Source organism: Ptychodera flava, chromosome 5 (genome assembly GCF_041260155.1).
Source record: "Ptychodera flava strain L36383 chromosome 5, AS_Pfla_20210202, whole genome shotgun sequence".
Taxonomy (NCBI): domain Eukaryota; kingdom Metazoa; phylum Hemichordata; class Enteropneusta; family Ptychoderidae; genus Ptychodera; species Ptychodera flava.
Genome location: NC_091932.1, coordinates 443,969 through 469,499, shown reverse-complemented (window position 1 = coordinate 469,499; position 25,531 = coordinate 443,969). Strand labels below are relative to the sequence as shown.

General features: G+C 35.4%; 1 protein-coding gene and 1 long non-coding RNA gene across 12 annotated transcripts in view; both read right to left on the bottom strand.

Annotated features, from left to right (window-relative positions):
* The window catches only part of LOC139132396 (probable 3',5'-cyclic phosphodiesterase pde-5), a 243,066-nt gene that overhangs the window by 192,940 nt on the left and 24,595 nt on the right, over positions 1 to 25,531 (bottom strand). For 8 of the 11 annotated variants that reach the window (XR_011552272.1, XM_070698733.1, XM_070698724.1 and 5 more), the window contains exon 2: positions 4,359 to 4,451. The exons of the other annotated variants lie outside the window; for them this stretch is intronic. Coding sequence is in view for 7 of the 8 variants with exons in the window: in XM_070698733.1 (XP_070554834.1) it covers positions 4,359 to 4,451 (93 nt within the window). In the remaining variant the exon portion in view is untranslated. The remainder of the gene's footprint in view (positions 1 to 4,358; positions 4,452 to 25,531) is intronic. 11 annotated transcript variants of the gene reach the window in all.
* LOC139132417 (uncharacterized) lies at positions 8,061 to 9,836 on the bottom strand. Its single transcript, XR_011552280.1, has 2 exons — positions 9,006 to 9,836; positions 8,061 to 8,328 (listed from the first exon to the last, which is right to left on the bottom strand). It is a non-coding gene; the product is annotated as an uncharacterized lncRNA (long non-coding RNA).

Sequence of the window (25,531 nt, the reverse complement as noted above, 5' to 3'; positions counted from 1 at the left end):
TGAATAAAATCGGTGAATAACCCTTACCAAAAAGATAGCGCTATTTATAGTAGATATAGCGCTATTTTTGTAGGTTCTTAGGAGTTTTTGGTATATCTCAAGAGGTGTTAAATAGGTGTCAGTTTACTTGTAGGTCTTCAGGAATAAGTCTTGTTATGCATCTCCTTAGTACCTAATAACACCTATCTTACACCTACTTCTGTATTAGATCAACTGCAGGTGACAAATAGATTTGTGTAGGTAAAGCACACCTACATAGACCTATCATGACCTATCATGCACCTAAAGGAAAATTGAGGCGCCCTCACAGGCGAACAAACATAAAAGCCGTGATTGAACTTTAAACCCTATTTGAATAAAGAATTCTGCCTACAGGGGTACACCCAATTGATCATTGCTTAGGGCATTTCCCGGCCTTTCTTATGATAAAAGTTTGTCGGCTGCAGGCTGGTGAATATTTATGTGACCTTTGCGCTTGTTTTGGTTCCGTATTGCACCGAGTTTTCGACCCAAATGTTAAAATTTGCCGATCTGAGCAATAGCACGGAGGTTGGACATCGCTTTGCTGACATTTTTTGTGGTAGCAGCAGTGAGTCATTTTATGGTTTTACCAAGTCCCGACATCGAGGATGACATATACTCTCAGTCTCTGGTTCGACTATGTGATCGCCATGAATCGACTGACAAGAAAGTTGACGAAGACAGTGCAGCAATGATCAACCCGGAAATAACGCTAACATCGATTCAAGACCACATCGTATGCTTCAACAACTCCAAGTTGCGGTAATTCTGACGAAGATTCGGGTGAGTGGAGTCATGAATTTGAAACGAGAGATGGTTTGACGATAAGAACATTGATGTTTGGTCATGGCGGGAATCAGTAATCGGAGAATGACAGTACCTGTTGTAATATTGAACTACATTGTTACCCGAAGCCATGGAGGTACAATGAGTTGGATGTAGGAATAGAACGATACGCGTACTAACTGAACAGCATGGAGGCGAAGCAAAATGATTCTAAGTCAAAATGGCCTGAGAACATCTTGAGAAACCGGAACATTTTTGATTGAACATTTTCAAGTTTGTTTCGGACTGGTAACACCAAGATGGGTCTGGTTGATATGCATGTATGTTTTTCAAATATTTTAGCTTGAATTTCTGGCCAACTTGATCCAGTGCCTGCCTTCAGTGCTACTATGCGAGAGACATGTTAATTAATTTTGTTGACAGTGACAGAGTAATACATAAAAGAGGTGAGCTTTGGAAAATTCGTCGAATTCATGGAACATGATCACCGGTATAATCTTAGAAAATTCTGAGCGATGTTTGTTTGTGGATGTAACCATGGTCAAGTTCAAGGGACGATATTATTCCACAGAAACAAGCCAAGCATGTAAGTTAACTGGAGTCTAAGCACAAGCACATAAAAAAAATAAATTTCTTGTAAAATTTTCGAACCAATCTCAGATTACTAAAATTCTCAATTCATAAATTGTAATGTTACTTGATCAAATGTGCATTTCCGTGCTTTTTAGAATGTAGTTACTGTGGTCACATACATAGGTCTATCATAGCTCACTAATAGGTGCTAGTTGTATCTTAGTAGGTGTGTTGCAGATTTATGTAGGCATGTTAGTAGGTCTGTCGTAGGTCTGTACTAGGTACAAGGTAGGTGTCTCAGTAGGTGACTAGTAGATTGCTGTAGGTATCATGTAGGTTGAAATCCTTTTTTTCCAGGTGAGGCAAGTGGTAGGTGTGCAGTAGATTTTCGTAGATATTTAAATGACTTAATTTGCATCTCATAAATATTTCGCTGAAATTACTACTTATCGCCTATGATAGACCTACCTGTTCGCTTGTAGTTTTGTAATAGGTGTAGGTAGATTTCAAGCAGATATCCATTGTTTTAGTTGGAAATAAAGCTCTGTACACAAAACATTCACCTCTTTGTCACCTCTTTGTCACCTCTGTAAAATAGCGCTATCACCTACTAAAAATAGCGCTATGTTTTTGGTAAGGGAAGATTAGTTGAGACATACCCAAGTTTTGGCTAAGGACACGAAAAAATTGTAACAAAATGGCTGCCATGCAGCCATATTGGATCATATCATGAAACAAATTGACATACATATGTATGACATAGGTTAATGTCCTTGTACCAACTTTGAATAAAATCGGTTGAGATATGCCTGAGAGTATTATGGCTCTGTACATGAAAAAATCGTAATAAAATGGCCGCCTAGCGGCCATATTGGATTGTATCACAAAACAAATTGATGTGCATATCTATGACATTGGTCAATATCCTTGTACCAACTTTGAATAAAATCGGTTGAAACATGTCTGAGTTATGGCTCTGTACATGAAAAAATCGTAATAAAATGGCCGCCTGGCGACCATATTGGATCATATCACAAAACACATCGACGTGCATCTGTATGACATATGAAGTAATCCTTGTACCAAGTTTGAATGAAATCGCTTCTTGCATCTCTGAGATATCTGCGTGAACGGATGGACGCACGCACGCATGCACACACGCACGCACGGACATGACCAAACCTCGGACGGTGTCCGTGGGAACTAATTAAATCCACAGTGCCACTCAAAGAACAGTTAACAACTGCTATTTAGACAATCTAAAATGTGCTTGTATAAGTAATGTCCAACCACTTGAGATGATTTAGTTATCATCCTATCTTAAGCTGTAAAATGTCATTTGCTCAGTCAAAGAATCATACATATGTTTTTTGCAATGTACAATATCAACTGAGCTTTATCATCATTTTAAGGTGGTTGGAAAGGCTAGAGCGTCAGTTATAAATTTCAACAAAACTATTAAAATATAAAAGTAGTCAACATTCTCTGTGGAATAAAAAAAACTAGACATTTGGGCACAAAGGCATTGCAGAGTTATAGCCTGTTGAAACTTCTGAAAAACTGACCAAATAAGAAGAAGTTGGGGAGTCCTTAGTGTATTAACTATGGTAGAGGTCCCCTAGCTTTTAATAAAATGTTTGAAAAGGGAAAGTCATTATTTGCTGTTTTTCAGGAAAGTTTGACAAGGCGGTGCTGGCATTCAGAGTGAGTGACTGCTATTGTAAATGCATTTTTAGATTCTTTGAGTGTCAAAGAGGTGTCAAAAGTGAGATTAACCAAAAAAAACTGCTCTATGACTTCAAAAGAGGGGTGCAAATATGGCTTGTTTTCAACATTTTTGACAGAATAACAGTTTTTCCTACATAATTGTATACCAATTTAATCCAACTTTGAAATGAGATATGGACATGGAATTTTTACAGCCTATTAACAAGGTTACAGATAAGATTTGTATGGCACAATTTTCCTGTATTTGAAGTACTTTTTGAAAAATCACATTTTGAAATTTGAAAGAATTTTTAATAATTTTTTGATACATAAACCCATGTAAAATCATAAAAACAAATTTTATTTACAAATCCTGCCGTACAAATCTTACAATAAATAATGTCAACATATTTATAACTAATTTGGTAATATTAATACTGTCCAATTATTATTAAATTCAAATATGTAAAAAAAATATGAAAAATTAAATTTTAATATTTACTGGTGTCATATTTCAAAATCATGGCTGCAAATATACTATTTTTATATTCTTTGGAGAAAATATTAACTAAGGGAGTTATCCTGAAAATTTGAACTAAATATCTTGATTCTAACACTTGAAACTTGACATTAACTCTGAGAAAAGAATTGGTGCAAAAATAGCCTTTCCAGCCACCTTAATATGTCTCACAAAACTGTTAACAAGGTTAATTCCTTTTAGCAACTGATTTCCCTCAGAATTCAATTTGTAACACAGTCATCCAAATTATCTGCTAATTTACAGTCACTTGGTATGCATCAGTTTGACATTGATACACGCATAGGGCAACTTATCAGTCACCACTTTCTGAAACTTTCCGGTTAACATTGAGGAAAATCTGTGACAAGGGAAGGTTGAAAGTGCCATTCTAGAATGCATGCACAATATTGCAGTGTCTTCTGCAACAAGACAAGTGATGATAGCTGAGGAACTTCTCAATCCTTTGGCAAGAAAATAGGATGAGGTGTGTTACAAAAGACATATTGACTGGCAGTATTCAGGTATGGAGCATAATTAAGTTTTTTTACCCTCAGGCCTAGGAGTTGCCCTAACACGGTCGGTTTCCCTCAGTCTATGGCTGATTGTGAAACAGTCTGTTTTGGAATAACTCTAAAGCCTCCAAGCAACAAACATAGGCTGTTACCCTCATGGCCAGTCAATATGTGTAACTATCGGATAATTTTCTTGACATTTTGTCAGCTAGTCTACAAATATTTGAATTCGTACATACCAGACAAAAGGTCTGCGGATTCTGTACTTAGCTGACTTCCCCTTGCAGACACATGTGTTCTGGATGACCCATTTGAAAATGATGTGGACTGACCTTTATTAAACAGAGAAAAATAATAACTGCAGTGACAGCCCAAGGTATTATTGCTACACTTCAGGAATGTGTCACAGGTGACAAAGCATTTATCTCTCAATACTTTTAATGTTTTATGAACATTATTTATGTGTCATATATACAATGATATCATTCAGTAAATTGGCAAAAAATATACATCAATATATTGTTTTATTATGGTATAAATCATTATACCGGTACACTGCAGGCAGCAAGAATTAATACCATACCATGCATCAGCTGTTTGGTTGTTTTTTTGTTAAATTGAGTAATTAAATTTCTATATTCTATGATGATAGATAGTCAAATGTGGTCATGGCGCCCCTAAAAATGCATATTAAGCCATTCAGGGCACTGTTCTAGCAGTGTTTTCAAAGCAAGGTAGATGATACCAACATCCATTAATTATATTCTAACAGCATCAATTTCTAATACTGCCAGCATCTGTAACAAACAATACCCTACTTGGGTAGCATGAGAAGGACTTTTTATGACATACAGATGTATACTTTTGATTTAACAAGTCATCGGTAATGACACAGTCCCAATTGTTGATGGGTACTTTAATCACAAGTCCTCGGAGAGGATAGTCCTCTTCATTAATTAGGTCTGTGATTAAAAATACTGCGATACAGATGGGGCTTAGTGGCCGAGAATGAGTCGGTGACAAGCCAACCTGACAGATCGCCCATTAAGCAGTAATGGACTGGACGTCTCGTTCTTGTACAGCATACGAACAGTGCTTCAGCGGCTTGTTTGGGTCATAACTGTCACATTCCGGGCGGCTTACCCAGCTAAGTCAAACATCGAGGATGTAAAAATTGCCAACAGTCATATGCGAAAATGGGTGAAAACACAGCTAACAGCACAAATGATCATTGACTCGTCATTTCATAAAAATGTCTCGTGTTTGGTACAAGGGTGCACACTAGACATAAAAAAATACCGTCAAGGACAGTGTGCTCACATTCGGTTTGAATTGGTAAATTCAAGAAATATTTAAACCAGAAAAACAAGAATTACAAAAGCAAATAAGGTCTGCAACTTAGGTATTGGAGGTCATCTTTAGGAACATGCATATCGACTTCTATAGCAATGGGACAAGCAGACCCTACATAAATATGCAAATGTCAACAAAAAAATTAGCCAGAGAAGCTTGACAAAAAGAAAAGGTGGGAGAGTGGGGAAAAAATAAAGACATGGTAAAAAATGTACAAGGGATCTGGTAAAAAGTAATGCTACCTCATCAATTTTCTATCCCCTACCCCTCCGGAATATCAAATGTTCCACCCCTTGGTTAACCATGTTTACATAAGACCAGCTGGTTGGAAATGTATTTACAACTTTGGGGATGTTTTAATTAATGCTATGAGTGCTATCATTCGAATGTAAACAGCGCTTTAATCAGTTACATATAGTGAAATGCCTTCCACTGTGGGGGGGATTACGACATATGGAATTATCCTGGATCCAAATTTCTCATCAGTTCTTGTGTGTCTTACATGCAAAAGTTGCAAAAATTGGTTCGCAATGAAAAAATTTACCTCAGCTTTGTTTTCTGGATCAACTTTTCTGTAGTTATCCCTATATACCAAAAATCAGACCTCAAGCTCTATCAGCTGGCCCAGAATTAGATATGTGCATAATTAATGAGGTTCAGGATGTGGCGTCATAAGGTCTCCCATCATACCAAATATGAAGGGTGTAGCCCTTGTGGTTACTGAGTTATGGACAGATATGTATATTTGAGGTCACAGGTCATTGAGGTCACGTGACATTTGTCAAAAAAATTGTATCTCATAGTAATCCCTATATACCAAAAATCAGACCTCCAGCTCTGTTCGCTTGCCCATAATTAGATATGTGCATATTTAATGAGGTACAGGATGTGCCGTCATAATGTCTCCCATCATACCAAATATTAAGGGTGAAGCCCTTGTGGTTACTGAGTTATGGACAAATATGTATATTTGAGGTCAAAGGTCATCAAGGTCACATGACATTTTGAGAAAAAAAAATTGTTTTCCGTAGTTATCCCTATATACCAAAAATCAGACCTCAAGCTCTATCAGCTGGCCCAGAATTAGATATGTGCATAATTAATGAGGTTCAGGATGTGTCGTCATAAGGTCTCCCATCATACAAAATATGAAGGGTGTAGCACTTGTGGTTACTTAGTTATTGACAAATATGAATATTTGAGGTCAAAGGTCATCGAGGTCACGTGACATTTTGTGAAAAAAATTGTATCCTATAGTTATCCCTACATACCAAAAATCAGACCTCTAGCTCTGTTGGCTTACTCAGAATTAGATATGTGCATAATTAATAAGGTACAGGATGCTGCGTCATAAGGTCTCCCATCATACCAAATATGAACGGTGTAGCACTTGCGGTTACTGAGGACAAATATGTATATTTGGGGTGAAGGGTCATCAAGGTCATGTGACATTTTGTGAAAAAAATTCTTTTTAATATTTATCCCTATATACCAAAAATCAGACCTCCAGCTCTATTGGCTTGCCCAGAATTAGATATGTGCATAATCAATGAGGTAGAGGATGTGCTGGTCATGTGACATTTTGTTAAAAAACCTTAACACTGATACATGTCCCTGTGGACCAAAAATAGCGTCAATGATGACACTGTGCTCCTCAGTGCATTAAGCGGCAGGGATGCGAGGAGAGAGGTTTTAAGAATGTTGCTGAGAAAGATGCACAGAAAGGGTTGAAATGTGAAACTAATAAAACCTATTGTTTTGTTAGCAGTGAGAATCTAGCTTGGTAAATGTGCCATCTCGTACATGAAGGAAAAAAAAATTTTGTTTTCACATGTCCGCCAAACTTAATTGATCTGCAATATTTTGTACGTTCCTTGCTACAAAATTCTGACCCGATTGAATTATACTAGGAAAACATGCACGCATGACAGGACAATGTGGACTCTATTGTATGCACTACATCTGCTGTGATGATGGATTGCCAGGCAACCACACTGCATCAAAGAACTAAGTTTACGAAGAAAATATAATTTCAAACAAAATTTCGTGTCATTGATAGCCTTGACTTCCTTTGGATATTGAATGGACATATTTATGAAAGACATCACTTTAGCTTGTCCATGACACTGAATTGATTTTTTGAGAAACTTGATCTGCCCAGCCAAGTTCACATGCTTACTCATAACGGCTGGACCGTGATGATCACAATATGTTTTGTGATATTCCGATACAAAATTTTAATATTGTGATTAATATGTCACATTGACTATAAAGTTGCAAATGTTTCTTTGGGTGTTGAAACATGTTAGAACAGTGTGTCACAAATCAACACACCAAACAGCAATGTTCATGTAAAAACAACCTGCTTGATTTCAATGGACTTTCTGGTCGCCCATTGCACTGGTATGCCTGTGTTTCCTCTGGCTTCTGAAAATTCTTAGTAAATTTACAATTTAGTCTCAAAAGTTTAAGTCAATTTCAAAATTTGTTAGTAAACTGGGAATTTACAAAGTGAAACATTGTACAAGCAAAAAAGCAACTTCTATTTTGTATGGACTACACTGAATGATGGTACAAACACAAATTAATACTTCATGTAATAACACCTTTATTGTCATCCTTTGATCAAATCTCAGGTTCAAACAGACCTTTCACAAATTTCAGACAAATCTTCAAATGTGCACTGTCTCTAGCTGAAGCAAGCAGCAGTTGCCACTCTTCTTGATTTGGGCACATTTCAACACTAACTGTTGTCTTTTGTGACAGAGTAGCAACCTATATAACTTCTCCCCTTTTTCACCATTCATACATCATGACATGTCGTTCTCTGTCATGCTAATGCCACAGAAGAGTTATCTGAAAGAGAAATTAAATCTGATTTTAGCAAACAATATAACATGAAAAGTAGACATGGCATGTCAAAATAAACTTTATCAATTCAACAGTCTTGAAAATATGAGACATAGAAATACAAATGCAAAGCTTGTAAAGATGAATTAGCAAACTCATTAAAATTATTAGTTATAGAAAGTGCCAGTCTTGTCCCCCACTCTTACGAACATTCGGTAGTAATAAGTGAACATTTACAGTGGCCATAAACAGTGATATTAAAGTAGATATGCCAAGCCAAAAATACTGTATTTACTATTACGAAATATAAATGACTGCAGAATTTTCATGTAAATTCACTGACATGGCCAAATTATGGCACAAATTATAAATACAATTTTGATTGACTTTGCCAGTCCCCGGCCCAAAAATAATTTCGTGTTCCTATTGCTACACTCTCATACTCTGATTTACAATGCACTTGCCATAGTGTCACTTGAATCTCATGAAATACCTCTCGGTAGTTGTGTTAGTTCAAAAATGGTGTTCACGTTACAGTCTCATTACATAGTTCACTAAATGTCTCAGATACCTTTGATGAGTGACCTATTTGAGCCGCTTGATTTTCAAAGTCATCTCGCATCTCGCTGCTGACATGTACACTGTACAGTATGAATACAAGTGCTACTAATATGTGTACTGACCTTTATGTTCAGTTCAAGGACTTTGTCAATCTTCTCAGGGCTTCTTTGTGTCTGTTATCTTGTTTTCTAAGCTATCTTCTTTCTTTCATCTCTCGTCTTACTTGCTATACACAGTTATAGTCTGTCTACGTTTGGAAAATTCGAACAGAAAATGACCAGCCGATCCTTATGTCCTGATGCTTGACAGCCATGATAAACTCACAGAGGTATAGCAATTTTGTTTGGGCATTTTCTATTTGCCAAAATACTTCTAGAAATCCACTCCTATCCAATCAAATTTGATGTTACCAAACAATGGCAATTTTCTATCGTGGCTGAGACTAGGGGGGTCTCATATGGCTCCTTTACATGTGTGAAATGCTTACAGACTGGGGTTTCTTGCACAATTGATTGCACCAATGAAATTGGAAGCTGAAATTTTCGCCCGTAATTTTACGAATTGGCTTTTAAAAAATCATAAATCCACTCAAAAATTTGTATTTTTGCCATACTTGAAACCCATGAGGAACGCAATTCATTCTCCCCTCTGTGCTCTCCCTGCATGGCCTTTCGAAATTGTTAGTAAATTTACGAATTCAGTTGAAAAAATATTAGTAAGCACAAATTATGTAATGCTGAGCCCGCCCATTTTCAACAAGCACTTCTGGTGCTCAATAATTGATTTTTAGGGGAAAGAAATGATGGGGATAGAAATGATGAATGATTTCATCATAGACAAAAGAAAATGAAAAATTCCTTAAATTTAGTTTTTTTGACAATGAACGTCACTCATATTTTGATACGCATTTTCAAAAGATCCAGTGAATAACACAGTACATCATGGGTCATGAATGCTTGTAACATTGAACTTTCTTCATTGTCTCAACAAAGTGTGTCATTTTGGTCAACCAGCCTATGAATGTTATTCAATTAATCGATCTTTATTACACAACATAACATTTTCAAGTATATTGTGACACAAATCGTAACTCCCTTTGTGTGTGTTTAGTCAGTGGTTGATGATTATTTAAATTAATATATAGTCATTAATATTATGTATTTGCACAAGTTTTAGATGCCAGAAAATCTGTCCCCGTTTTTCATATTTTGAAAGCTCTGTTACTTTGAATGTATGCATGTCATCCATAGGTACTAGGTGGTGCCTCTGTAGCTGCAGTCATTATGCCATGTTCATCAGTGTAAACCCCGGCGAAGAAAAATTCATGACTTTATGAACATTCATGAACTATTCATCGTAATTCATAAACAAGCGACCTAGCGGCCGATATAGCTCCGCTGTGTTTATGTACAGAATAACTATTTTTGACACATGTTGATGAAGAAGGTGGAAATCTTTGATAACTCAATGCAGTGGCCAGAAAAAAGTGGCTAAAATTTTTTGACCAAAAATGAGAAAAATTGCCCTAAAATTCAAAATTGCAGATGTCATCATTATTTCAATAAATATCATTTAGTTCATCTATGGAAACCTGTATACCAAATTTCAAAGCTATCAGATAAGTAGTTTTGGAAATACACATTTTTTGTCCAAAAATGGCAAAAATTGCCCAAAAAATACAAAATTACAGATTTCATCAGAAATTCAGAATATATTACGTAGCTTATCTGTAGAAACCTGTGTACCAAATTTCAAAGCTGTTAGACCAGTACTTTTTGAGAAACACATTTTTTGACCAAAAATGGCAAAAATTGCCCCAAAATTACAAAATTGCAGATTTCATCATTATTTCCACAAATATCATTTAGTTCATCTGTAGGAACCTGTATACTAAATTTCAAAGCTATCAGATGAGTAGTTTTGGAAATACACATTTTTTGACCAAAAATGGCAAAAACTGCCCCAAAAATACAAAATTACAGATTTCATCAGAAATTCAATATATATTACTTAGTTTGTCTATAGAAACCTGTATACCAAATTTCAAAACTATCAGACCAGTACTTTTTGAGAAATACATTTTTTGACCAAAAATGGCAAAAATTGCCTTAAAAATGCAAATTTGCATATTTCTGCACAATTTGAACAAATCTGAAATAGATCATCCCTAGGGACATATGTACCAAATATAAAAGCTATCTGACCAGTAGTTTTGAAGAATAAGATTTTTAAAGATTTTTTTACCAAAAATGACAAAAATTGCCTTTCAAATACAAATATGCAAATTTCACCACCATTTTTACAAATCTGGTTTCAGTCACCCTAAGCAAACTGCATATCAAATTTCAAAGCAATCGGACAAGCGGTTTCAGAGAAGAAGATTTTTTTACCAAAAACACCAAAAAATGCCCCAAAAATACAAATATGCAAATTTCACCATGATTTGAACAAACTGAAGTGAGGTCACCCCAAGTGAACTGCATATAAAATTTCAAAGCAATTGGACTTGTGGTTTCAGAGGAGAAGGCAATTGTTGACGGACGACGACGGACGACGGACGCCGGACAACGACGGATAATCAACCTATTTGATAAGCTCCGCGTCGCTGACAGCGGAGCTAAAAATTCACCCGTCAGTTCATGTATTATTTTGGCCTGTACCACAAAACTCCTGTGCATGAACATTTGATGAACATTGATGAATAAGAAAATATGTGCATGAACCTTTGATGCACATTTTGTGAATTGCTCTTCAGTACATTAAAAAATCATGAAACATTCATCTCATTATTGATATTTCCAGACCTTTGATGAATTTAATAAGTTCATGGTTTATTCATGAAATTTCATTATGAATTTTTCATGAACTTATTAAACTAATCAAAGGTCAAGAGTGAAATTTAATGAATAAATCATGAACTAGATGTGTTCATAAAAAATTCATCACACATAAAGATGAACTTATGATGAATTTTAATGAACTATCAAGTGCATGCAGCAAAAGTTTTATAAGATTTTGATGAATTTGATTTATTCTTGAAAATTCATAAATAGCACATGAAGTATAATGATGAATTTTTCATGAATGTTTAATGAATAACGAAGTGCATGAAACAAAAAGATCATGAATATCTGGTGAACCTGTCAGTCTTGCAATTTGTTGAACCATTAATGTCATTATTGATGAACATTTCAAGACTTTTGATGAATTTAATAAGTTCAAGAAAATATCACAATGAGATTTCATGAATAAATCACGGACTAGATGTGTTCATAAAAAATAGCGTCAATGACACTGTAGCTCCCATCCTGGACTATTTAGTGTTTGTTCTCTGGTCAGATATTTGAACATGTGTGAAAGGGATAAAGTGCATGAAGTGAAAATACTTAAATGTAATGTACTGGAGACAGTGAAATATGTTTAATGTATTTATTCAGAATATAAAATGGAAAAAATACAGAATTAGAAATATCGTATACTGTGATACAACCATTAACTAAACAAGTCATTGACAATGACAGTCCCCACTTGTAATAGGAGTATTAGTCTTGATGGGGCAGGGAAATGTGGTCATTAAGAAGTATCACTGGAGTGTATATGTTGAGATCTGTGGGCAAATAGGTCTATGTCGTTGTTCCCAATTTGAAACACATGAGGCATGTCTAAGTTATGGTTCTAAATCAGGAAAAAAGATCAGACCTCTAGCAGTATTGGCCAGCCAAGAAATACATATGCACATAATAAATGAGGTACAAGATGTGACATCTTAAGGTCTAATATCCTATCAAAATTGGAGGGTATAGAACTTGTGGCTACTGAGATAAGCATATATATGTATAATCAAGGTCAAAGGTCATTGAGGTTACATGACATTTTGAAAAAAAAATTATATTGCTAATTAATCCCTATATGCCAAAAAATCAGACCTCTAGCTCTATTCACTTGCCCAGAATTAGATGTGTGCAAAATTAATGAGGTAAAGCATGTGTTGTCATAAGGTCTCCCATCCTACTAAATACAAAGGACATAGCACTTGTAGTTACTTATTTATTGACATAAACATATATTTTAGGTAAAGGTCATCAAGGTAACATGACATTTGGTCAAACAATTTCTCTTCTATAGTTATCCCTATATACCAAAAATCAGACATCCAGCTCTATTGGCTTGCTCAGAATGAGATATGTGCATAATTAATGAGCTACAATATGTGGCATCATAAGGTGTCCAATCATACCGGATATGAAGGGTGTAGCACTTGTGGTTACTGAGTTATGGACAAATATGTATTTTGAGGTCAAAGGTCACCGAGGTCACATTACATTTGTCAAAAAAAAATTCTCTCCTATAGTTATCCCTATATATCAAAAATCAGACCTCTGGCTCTATTGGCTTGCTCAAAATTAGATATGCACATAATTAATGAGGTACAATATGTGGCATCACAAGGTGTCCCATCATACTATACATGAAGGGTGTAGCACTTGTGGTTACTGAGTTATGGACAAATATGTATATTTGAGGTCAAAGGTCATCGAAGTCATGTCACATTTTGTCGAAAAAATTGTATTGCTAGGTTATCCCTATATACCAAATATAGTTATCAAAACAAACCACCAATTGTATGAAACATGGGCCTAAATACAGACAGACTGACATTAACAGACTGGCACAGAGTGATGACATTGACCCCAAGTGTGCCTTGGCCCATGGAGAGTGATAAAGATATAACAAAAAGCTGAATGTAATGATAAAATAGTTAAGTATAGGCCTACAGACACTGAGGGTGAATATGTTACAGCAATTTGATTAGTTTCTTTTCATTTTCTACTTCTGTGATAATTTTTAAGACAATCAAACTGCAAGGCAGTTTTAATATTTAATTGACATAATTTAATTTAATATTTAATATTTAATTATTTTATATAATTTAATTGACATACATGTTATCTTGTACAAGCACACAGCAAACTGTTCTTGATTTTTCATTTACAATATTTGACATAGACTGAAATACATAACATGCAACAAATATTTACATTTTGCCCATGCACCAGATACATGGAGAGATTTCAACATGCAATCATTAACTCAGAAACCCTATAGGGAAAAGTAAACATTGTTTTCTTCCAGAACAGCTGGTATATCCACATCTGGAGCAACTTACAAACTTAACCAATTACACAAGGATGATGACACAAGAGATAAAGTTAAACTGTGGTGAACTTGACTATTCCTTTCAAATCCTTACCTAACTTGATTGACATCTTAACTAAAATACACTGCATGTTTAATGGCACACAAAAATACATCAGGGTGTACCATTTGATAAAAGGGGGTGTACCATTTGATAAAAGGGGGTTGTCTGGAAGATTGATGAGGAACATCTTTTTTATCCGATACACTGTACATTCTTTTTTTCCCACTATCCCACCTTTTCTTTTTGACAAACCTTCTGTGGCTGATTTTTTTATTGACATTTGTTTGGATTTTTTTCAAAATCTGCCAGGACCCCCCCCCCCCCCCTCCATCACTCTTTAACATTGAAAAAACTTTGAATATATTTGTTGGAAACCAAACCTGCTAAAATCACCTCAGCTATGTTTTCTCATTATTTTTTACCGCATTTCAACACCAAATACAGTTTACCATTTCAAATGCTTACTGAATCACAACATTATCTTAAACATAGGGCAATGTCCCTGAAGCTACTATAGACATGGATACAAAATTAAGTATTTCCTGACTGTATGAAATCATCTCACTAAGGTCATCCTAGGGACCTGTTAACCAAATATTAAAGCTGTCTGACCAGCGGTTTTGAAAAAAACAAGCGACCCAATAGTCGACAGAGCTCTGCTGTGTTATGTAGAGAGCAACTTTTTGTGACATATGTATTGATGAAGATGGTTGAGATCTTTGATAGCTCATTTCAGGATGGCCTGACCTAAAATGGCAACATTAGCTGCAAATATACGAAATTGATGAGTTCATCATAATTATGTATAAAAATGTATACAAATATCAAAGCTATCACATGAGTACTTTTGAGAAACAAATATTTTGACCAAAAATGGCAAAATTGACCCAAAAATACAAAAATTGAAGATTTCATCAAATGTCACTATATCACACTAGGAGAACCCCCAGGAACCTGTATACCAAATATCAAAGGCATCAGACAAGTAGTTTTTTGAGAAACACATTTTTTGACCAAAAATGTCAAAAATTGCACCAAAAATACAAAATTGCAGATTTCATCATATATTCAATATATCATATTTAGTTTATCTGTAGGAACCTGTATACCAAATATCAAAACTGCAGACGAGCGGTTTTGATGAAATAAATTTTTGACCAAAAATGACAAAAAAATTCCTTAAAAATACAGATTTGCATATTTCATCACAATTTGAACAATCTAAATTGGGTTATCCCTAGGGACCTGTATACCAAATATCAAAGCTGTCAGACGAGCGGTTTTGATGAAATAAATTTTTGACCAAAAATGACAAAAAAATTCCTTAAAAATACAGATTTGCATATTTCATCACAATTTGAACAAATCCAAATTGGGTTATCCCTAGGGACCTGTATACCAAATATCAAAGCTGTCAGACGAGCGGTTTTGATGAAATAAATTTTTGACCAAAAATGACAAAAAAATTCCTTAAAAATACAGATTTGCATATTTCATCACAATTTGAACAAATCCAATTTGGGTTATCCCTAGGGACCTGTATACCAAATATCAAAGCTGTCTGACCAGCGGTTCATGAAGAAGAAGATTTTTTACCAAAAACGCCTTTTTTGGCACTAATTTGTATATTTTCAACAATATCAAAAAATCAAAAAAAGCACAATTATTTCAGGTCAGCCCAAAGTACTTACATGCTAATTTTTTATGTAATCTGCTCAGTGGTTATTGAGATTTTCAATTTTGACTGTTTTTACATTTTTTCACTTAATTTGCATATTTTTGGCAATGACAACTTCATTTGAACAAAATCTCATCTACAGCCCATCATCCATGTACACACCAAATATCAAGATGAAATGTGCAGCGGTTTTGGAGTTTTTGATGTTGACGGACAGACATACAGACATACAGACATTTCCCTAGCCTATAAGAATAGCTTCCATTGCCATATATACATATGGCTATGGGAGCTAAAAATTCAGGCATTACACATGATGAACCTTATAATGAATTTCAATGAACTATCAAGTGCGTAAAACAACATTTTTATGAAATTTTGATGAATTCGATGTATTCATGAAAATTCATAAATAACTCATGAAGTATTATGATGAATTTCTAATGAATGTCGATGAATAATGAAGTGCATGAAACAACAAATTCAGGAATATCTGGTGAACCTGTCAGTCTTGCAAGTTTATATATCCCTATAATTTCTGTGAAAGTGTAAGCTTATGTAGTTTTGAACGCAACGTACGTCTTGCCCTTATATCATCATTGAAAACAAGCTACAAGGGGTCACAGACTTTTGTTACTGCAAATTTCTACCTTTAAAATATCGACAGAAGAGATTATTTCTTTGTAGAAACAGAAATTGCTGTTAATGCATAAATGTCTGGTACAATTAAGCCCCCGGTGATGGAGATAAGTATACTGCATGCCGGTCGTGTTTTACACCCATGGTCACTTCTACTGTATAAGATGTAGATCCCATAGCCCTGCGTGATCTGCGCGTTGTACGGACACAGCATCGTAACGCAGGGCTATAGATATCACAGGCATTCAACTCAATACTAGCAAAATGTCACTGATGCAACCATTACTTACAGTACTTTGTACTTACTGGTTGCATCAGTCGCGACTGTTTGCATGCATTGATTCGAATGCCCGTGGTGGATATATAGTCAGCTGTATCACTAGCCCATTGAGGTGAAGGTTTTTGTACTACATGTTTTCAGCATGACAGCTATATTGCCGAGCATAGATGAGAGGGTTAGAATTACACTTCATCCTGAGCTGCCGTACGAAAATCGAGTACGGCTACTTTGCTATCGTGGCTAGCCCAGCTGTTTGCAACCAACATGTTTACTCTCGGGTCACGCTTATAATAGTAAGTTCACTTCGCGCATTGATATCAATTCTTCATGCTCAAATAATTTATTCTCTTTTGAGTCTTAATATAAGAAATATAACCAGTTTTATTGAACTAATAAATTGAATTCTATATCTACCGGTAGTATGAAAACTAATGGTGTGAAGCAGATAGACCAGAATCGACAATTCCAGCGTTGAAAAACAGGACTTTGTTATCAATCGCATAATGATTTGTAGATCGCCTTTCCATGGCGTCATAAGGCTTGACCGGCGCGAAGTACGATTTCTGTATCCGTCGGCTGCCAGCTGGGTATTTATGACCAAAAGAGTTTCTTTGCGGATAGTTTTGTGATCTCTCTGTGGAATCGCTTGCCAAATGACATCATGGTGTCGCAAAAATGTGTACACAGTACCAGGGAGAAGACAGAGTTCGAAATTTGTGAACGCGAAAAGCAGTATAAAAGATAGTGGATGCCGACTATACTTTCTGAGAAGTACGATGTCTACATATCGTGCACGGTGCAGCACAGCGAGACCGGAAACCTTCTAGTGTCTACAGTTTGGAGTTTTTCTCAAGGCGATGAATATACATGAAGACTGATGTATTGATAGAGATCGAACTTTATGTGGATCGGACTATTTTGTAAACTCTAAAACCATCCTACTTAGTTGATCGAACGGACATCGCATTGCTCGCAAGTGAAAGCCGTGCAAGTATATATATGCGTTGTACTGTACGCAGAGATGTATTGCCGTGAGTTGAAATTTAGTATTTCTACAGCAAAGTGTGTGCTGACTACAAACTTTACGTAGTGCATAAGTACGGTCAGATGTCTTTGATTAACAAGAGAACATTTTTTGTGATTGTTTCTCTGAGCATTTGCCGATGCACACAGTTTGAGTTGTGAACACTTCATCAATTCATATACGAGTGTTTCTCAGGATACGAGCGGAAGTAAACAAAATTCAAAACGGCTGCGCACATGGTATTGCCATGGGTCTGCGGTGGATAGTGTGTGTTGTCGCCGATTTCTACGCACGGACATTGTACCAGACTGACAGTCGCGTTCATTGACGAACAAGATTCACATTGACAACATATGGTGTCTTCAACCGGGGTTCGAACCCACAAAATACGGTATCCTTTATCCAGTCACCTAGCGGAAAAGCAATAGACAGAACCGCCCGGCCAAATCCCCACTGTCAAGAGTTTAAAGTCGCGTGTGAATTCTCCGTATTTCTGAGCTACGTGGTCGAGTCTGACGTACCTCTGTGGTAATGTAATAATTTTTATAGAAACTGTTGAGTATTTTGAAAGAGTTTAAAACCGAGTTATTTATACTGAAAGCAAGTTTAACTCCCTCTATTTGGAGATCGATCAGTACTGTAACAGTAATTGTTATCTTAGAGTAAAATTAGTGGTTTTTGAAGAATAGAATTGCTACATTGTATGTAGCCGTTGATGATTTGATGCAACTAGTAATACATATATGTTGTGTGTTATGTTGTACGACTGTGTGGTTGCTCCTTATTTTATGCCTAAATGAATTGAGATAGGTTAAACCAGTACTAAACTAGTTTGTCCAGCTAGAGATATAAATTTGGCTGAGCTTTGGCCTGGTTGAATTCTACCATTTCAAGATATCAATTAGATCGGTAAATCAGTGTACCGTACATCTGTACATCATCATTAAATGATTTACTCTACAATCATTGTAACGCTAAATATAGCCTATATTGAACCAAAAATAAGTTTTCGAGAAGAACTGATTCATTTGCATTTTACAAGTGCTGAACGTAAATACCAATCTGAATGGAAAATATTAATTATTTTAATTCATTTATTTATTAGTTTATTTTATTTATTTACACCTTTATTGAGCAACCAAGCTACTCAAAGAGTAATTTTCATCAGGGCTCAAAAATACAGAGGAAAAAAAGGCAGCAGAATATCAATACAAAAAGCAAAAATCTCAATACAAAGAACAAAAATAATTGCAGAGGAACATTTTCTTTTATGAATTGTTTCACTTTCACCTTAAACGTTGTTATATTTGGAGCATGTCTTAATGCACCAAGTACAGAATTCTCTGACCCATACATATATTCAGTGCATTTGGTTTCTTTGCTTCAATTTTTCAAATAGTTTTTGTCTCACTTTCAAATAAATCTTGATTTATTAATAAATTAAATCTTGATTTCTTTCCTCAGATTCATTGTTAACAATATTCAGTCAAACACTAAAGACTTTTAAATGGGCAGCTTGGGAGAACGGGAGTATCATAGACCGTTCATTCAATGTGGAGCCTTTTCAGGCTTGCTCATTCTCTGGCCATTGACTTTGAATAAAATATTAGATAACAAGAAATCCACATGCAACAGTGTTGTTTTAATTTTAAACAAGCATGTTTGTCTTATTTACACATACTACGTGGTTCAGTTATTCTTATCAGTTTGGATACCACAATTATTGTGAATGCAGTCTTCATTGAAATGTTTCATGAATTATTCACTGTACCGCTATATTTACCGCATATTACATGAGGTATTCATTACGTTCATGAACATGTGATGACTATTTTATGAAGTTTTTTTAGGTGAATATATCTTGAGAAATTCAAAATCCTACTTCTGAATAATACATTAATTATTCAGAATATGTTCACCAAAGCACTACATAACATATTCATCAATATTCACTGACATTGTTGATGAACAGGAATATTTCATGCAATTTGTAGATGAATACATTATGAATAATTCATGAATTGTGCTTATGTATAATTAATTTATTTATGAACATGATTCATGAACAATTTATGAACTCATGGTCATTGACGATGATGAATCTCTGATAGATATTTCAAGTTGTTTGTTTGTGAATATACTGTGAATAATTCATGTATCAGGTCTATGAATAATTCACAATAAATTCACCAACACATTCCATGAAATATTCATCAAATATTCAGTAGTGGTGTTATAATGATGAATATTTCATGCAATTAGTTAGTGAATATTATGAACAATTCATAGACATAGTTCATGAATTATTCACCAACTTGTTGCATGAAATATTCATGATATATTCAGTAACATTGTTATGAACATGTGATGATTATTTTATGAATAATACATGAATGGCATGGACATGAATAGTTCATGCATGTGCATGAACGTTAAATTGAACAGAATTTTTGATGAACATGAGGAACATGTGATGAATATTTCATGCACTTTGTAAGTGAATAAATTATGAACAATTCATAGACATGGTTCATGAATTATTCATCAACTTGTTGCATGAAATATTCATCAAATATTCACTACATTGTTATGAACATGTGATGAATATTTCACGAATAGTTCAGGAATAGTGCATGAATTCATGAGATGACATGGACATGAATAGTTCATGAATGTGCATGAACGTTAAATTGAACAGAATTTTTGATGAACATCATGCACATGTTGGTGATAAATATATCATGAATAGATGAAGACTACTGTTTGATGAATATTTCATGAATCATATTTTGATGAATTTTTAATGAATTACAAAATTCATCATTGTTCATCAAAAGTTCTGTTCAATTTAACGTTCATGCACATTCATGAACTATTCATGTTCATTTAATGAATAGTGCATGAACAAAATTCATGCACTATTCATGAACTGTTCATCAACTCCTCGCCAGGGAAAATCTTCTAAACAACCACTGATCAGAACATTTGGCAGTCTGGTTTCGCACAAATTTTGTCTCATTATAACTGCAAATTTATAGTAAGTAAGGAAACTGAGACTGGTGATCCTGCTTATGTTTTCTCAGAGACAGTTATACTTTTAAAACGCTGCAGATGATCGTCATTTATTTTTTTGTTGGGATTAACTTTTCATTTTGGGACTGTGCACAGCAGAATTACAGTCAACTCACACCTTTCAAACCTGCCCAGAACCAACTAGCTAGATTCCAACTCGCCCGATTCCAACTCGCCCGTTTTTTTTTGAGATGTAGTTGTAGATTCCATATCCGCAAACCTGATGCCGGGCCTAAGGCCAGCTATTTTCAGGCCGGGCCAGTAACTCGTGCGTGAAAGAAGGTCCTGCTGTTCCTAAAGACATGAGGGCATGCAGCCAGTGACTGTGGTGACTTTCCCTATACGTAAAGAAACCGAACAAAATTTATTCTTTCAAGAGATTTGCAAAACGTGAAATTCGCAAATAAAAACTTTTCAGTGTTGGCACATATTTCACTGAAGCCCTAACCCGCATCTGTGGTTCTCGATGTTAGAAATATTTGTTGTAGGCTGTTTTAAGAAATAAAACGATTTTATACATTCCAGGTACTCATAACAAATAGTGACAACATCACTGTTCGCTCCCATATAGTTATCAAAACAAGTCAACAATTGTATGAAACATGGACATACATATACAGACAGACTGACATACACAGACTGGCACAGAGTGATGACATTGACGCCAAGTGTGCCTTGGCCCATGGAGAGTGATTAAGATATAACAAACAGCTGAATGTAATGATAAAATAGTTAAGTACGGTATAGGCCTATACAGGCACTGAGAGTGAATATGTTACAGCAATTTGATTAGTTTCTTTTCCTTTTCTACTTCTGTGATAATATTTAAGACAATCAATCTGCAAGGCAGTTTATGTATTGACAAATATGTTATCTTTTACAAGCACACAGTAAACTGTTCATGATTTTTCATTTACAATATTTGACATAGACTGAAATACATAACATGCAACCAATGTTTACACTTTGCCCATACACCAGATACATGGAGAAATTTCAACATACAATCATCAACTCAGAAACCCTACAGGGAAAAGTAAATATTGTTTTCTTCCAGAACAGCTGGTACATCCACATCTGGAACAACTTACAAACTTAACCAATTACACAAGGATGATGACACAAGAGATAAAGTTAAACTGTGGTGAACTTGACTATTCCTTTCAAATCCTTACCTAACTTGACATCTTAAACTAAAATACACTGCATGGTTAATTGTGCACAAAAATACATCGGGTGGACCATTTGATAACGGATGGTGTCTGGAAGATAGTTGAGGTACATTATCTTTTTTATCCGATCCATTGTACATTCTTTTTTCCCCACTCTCCCACCTTTTCTTTTTGTCAAACCTTCTCTGGCTGAATTTTTTATTGGCATTTGTTTGAAATTTTTTCAAAATCTGCCAGGATTTTTTTACCGCATTTCAACACCAAATACAGTTTTTACCATATCAAATGCTTACTAAATCACCACATTATATACTCTTAGTTCCAGTAGGTATAAAATTACCAAAACAAATCTTAAAAATACAAAATGAAAGATATCCCAGTAAAACTGACAGTTTCGCAAAGTTGCCCCAAAAATTCAAAATTCTGGATTTCAACTTAATTTTAATATATCTTATTAACAAAAACCCTAAGGACCGCTTTACTAAATATCAAAGCAATCAGACTGGTAAATTTTGAGAAACAAATATTTTGACCAAAAATGAGAAAAATTGCCCCCCAAAGTACAAAATTGCAGATTTCATCCTAATTTTAAATATATCTAATTAACATAAACCCTAGGAACCTGTACACTAGATATCAAAGCTACCAGATCACAAGTTTTAGGAGAAAAATTTTTTGACCAAAAAAGGCAAAAATTGCCCCCAAAATAAAAAAAAAATTGCCAGTTTCAACATACCTTCAATACATTATATTGAGATTAATCTTAGATACCTGTATACCAAATACATGTATAAAAGCTATCAAAATGTTTTATCAAAAATTCAGAAAATTGCCCCAAAATTACAAATATGACAATATCAATACAATTTGTACAAGCATGACTGAGGTCATTCTGAGGAACATGAATATTAAGTTTCATAGCAATCAGACGAGCGATTTCAGAGAACAAGATTTTTTGACTAAAAACGGAAAAAATACCCATAAAATACAAACATGCAAATTTCATCCTAATTTTTGCACACATAATTTAGAATACCTAAAGAAATCTGCATACCAAGTTTCAACCAAATCTGACCGATGCTTACTGAGTTTTAGCCATTTGCAGGATTTTTCCTTTTATCCCCCTCATTTGCATATTTTTGGCACTGACATGTTCATTTGAACAAATTCACATCTCCACCCCTAGGTGCACCTGTACACCAAATACTAAGACAGTAGGTGCTACGGTTTAGGAGTTTTTGATGTGGACGGACTAACAGACATACATACATACAACACACAGACGCCATTTTGCCACCTTATACGAATACCTCCCATTTGCATATATACATATGCATATATGGAAGTGTAAAAATACACATTTGCATATTTCATCACAATTTGAACAAATCTACGTTGGGTTATCCCTAGGGACCTGTATACCAAATAACAAAGCTGTCTGACCTGCGGTTATGAAGAAGAAGATTTTTTACCAAAAACGCCTTTTTTTAGCATTAATTTGCCTATTTTCAACAATATCAAAAAATTAAAGAAGAGTTTCTCAAAATCATATTTTACATCTACACAACAAATATCAAATCAGTAAGTACTGCGGTTCTCAAGATATTTGAGTGGACGGACGCCTCACAAACAGACATACATACATACATACCGGTACATACATACATACATACAGACTACAGACTGACGCCGGACGGATACCCATCCCAATAGCTTCTATAGACTATAGTCTATAGTAGCTAAAAATCAGAAAAATAATTCTTTAAAAATCTTCTCATAAACGGCAAGGTGAAAATTCTTGAAATTTGGCGTGCAGCATCTAGGTAGTACTGTCTAAAAAATTTCTTAAACAGGAACTTACAGGACCGTGGGCGCACAATAGAGCGATTATTCGTGACGCTCATAATTTACATACACTGGGCGGGATTTTTTGAAGTCACGTGTGGACGATGGTTAATGGAGGGGTAAACACTTTCTGTTACCCATTAAGAGGGATTTAGAGCATTCAATTATCACCTTCTGTCTAAATGTAATGGAAACCTGAACAAGAAATTTGTCTCCACGGGTAAAATAAACTGAACGTGATCATTTTATGTCCGCAGTAAACCCCGTCCAACTTGAGGTCCCGGGCTTGAGGTCTGCCTAACTGCAGTCAGAGTGAACGTCAACTAAAACTTGGTTGTATACTACAGCATATAAGGAATGAATCAAAGGCAACATTTTCGCCTTCTATTTGAAAACATAAACAGCGCTGGCTGCGTCCGACAACTGCCGCAAATTCACAAACAATGGGACACAACATCGACCGTAACGAAGTGAAGCGTGACTGTCACTGGCAGGATTTTGACCCCAGGGTGACGTAATTGAGGTGAAATGTACGTTGAGGTAACGTAAACTTTGACTGCATACGATACGATATGCCTACAGGAATTCGCACGATGCATAAATTTTGTGACAAACAGAACTTAAAGTTTTCCATTGACATTGAAACTTAGACTTGGAATACTGTAAATCCATGCATTGATATTTCAATTTTCATGACGCTGTGGTGTAGTTCGCCGCGATCGCGCGAGTAAGCTTGTTCGGATACATCGCCGTCAAGAGTTGTCTATACGTGCGAATGACGCTTGTCTGTCCATGCAGTTTTTGCATTTTTCGTTTATCTGGTGATTTAAGTTCTGAAGCCTGATAACGTTTCGACACTGTCGAAAATGAAAAGACAGATGCGTCTTTGCCCGCTTTTCTTCAATCACTAGTAACATTTGTCGACACGGATCGACTGGCATTGGTATCAAGTTTGATAAACGGTACAAAGAAGCACGGTCCCTCCAAGTTGGCAATCTATAGATGCAAGCAGAATGTGTGAATCGTTTCTGGAACATGTCCTGTGTCACGAGTAGGGTATCCACAGCTCACATGTTTACATCTGTGTCTTGATTAGGGTACACAGGTGTAATTTGTTGTCTTAGACTAATAGACCGTAAGAAAATTGGACGTGAACGGAAAAGCCAAATGCCCAATAGCATCAGCTGGCAATGTCCTCCATAATTTCAAGTTATGGTACGAGAATACAGTGAAGTGGCACTTATATATTGTTTTTTTTATTTTAATTTCTAGGCCTTACGTTTTTGTCATGCTATACCTCTATAACTTTTATCTAGTAACGACATGGTAAGATTTGCTGTCACATCTTGCAAACATAGAGCCAAAGTCCCTGAAGCTACTATAGACATGGATACAAAATTAAGTATTTCCTGACTGTATGAAATTATCTCACTAAGGTCATCCTAGGGACCTGTAAACCAAATATTAAAGCTGTCTGACCAGCAGTTTTGAAAAAAAAAGCGACTCAACAGTTGACAGAGCTCTGCTGTGTTGTGTAGAGAATAACATTTTGTGACACATGTATTGATGAAGAAGGTGGATATCTTTGATAGCTCATTTCAGGGTGGCCTGACCAAAAATGGAAAAAAAAATTCCGTAAAAATACATATTTGCATATTTCATCACAATTTTAACAAATCTAACTTGGGTTATCCCTAGGGACCTGTAAACCAAATAACAAAGCTGTTTGACCAGTGGT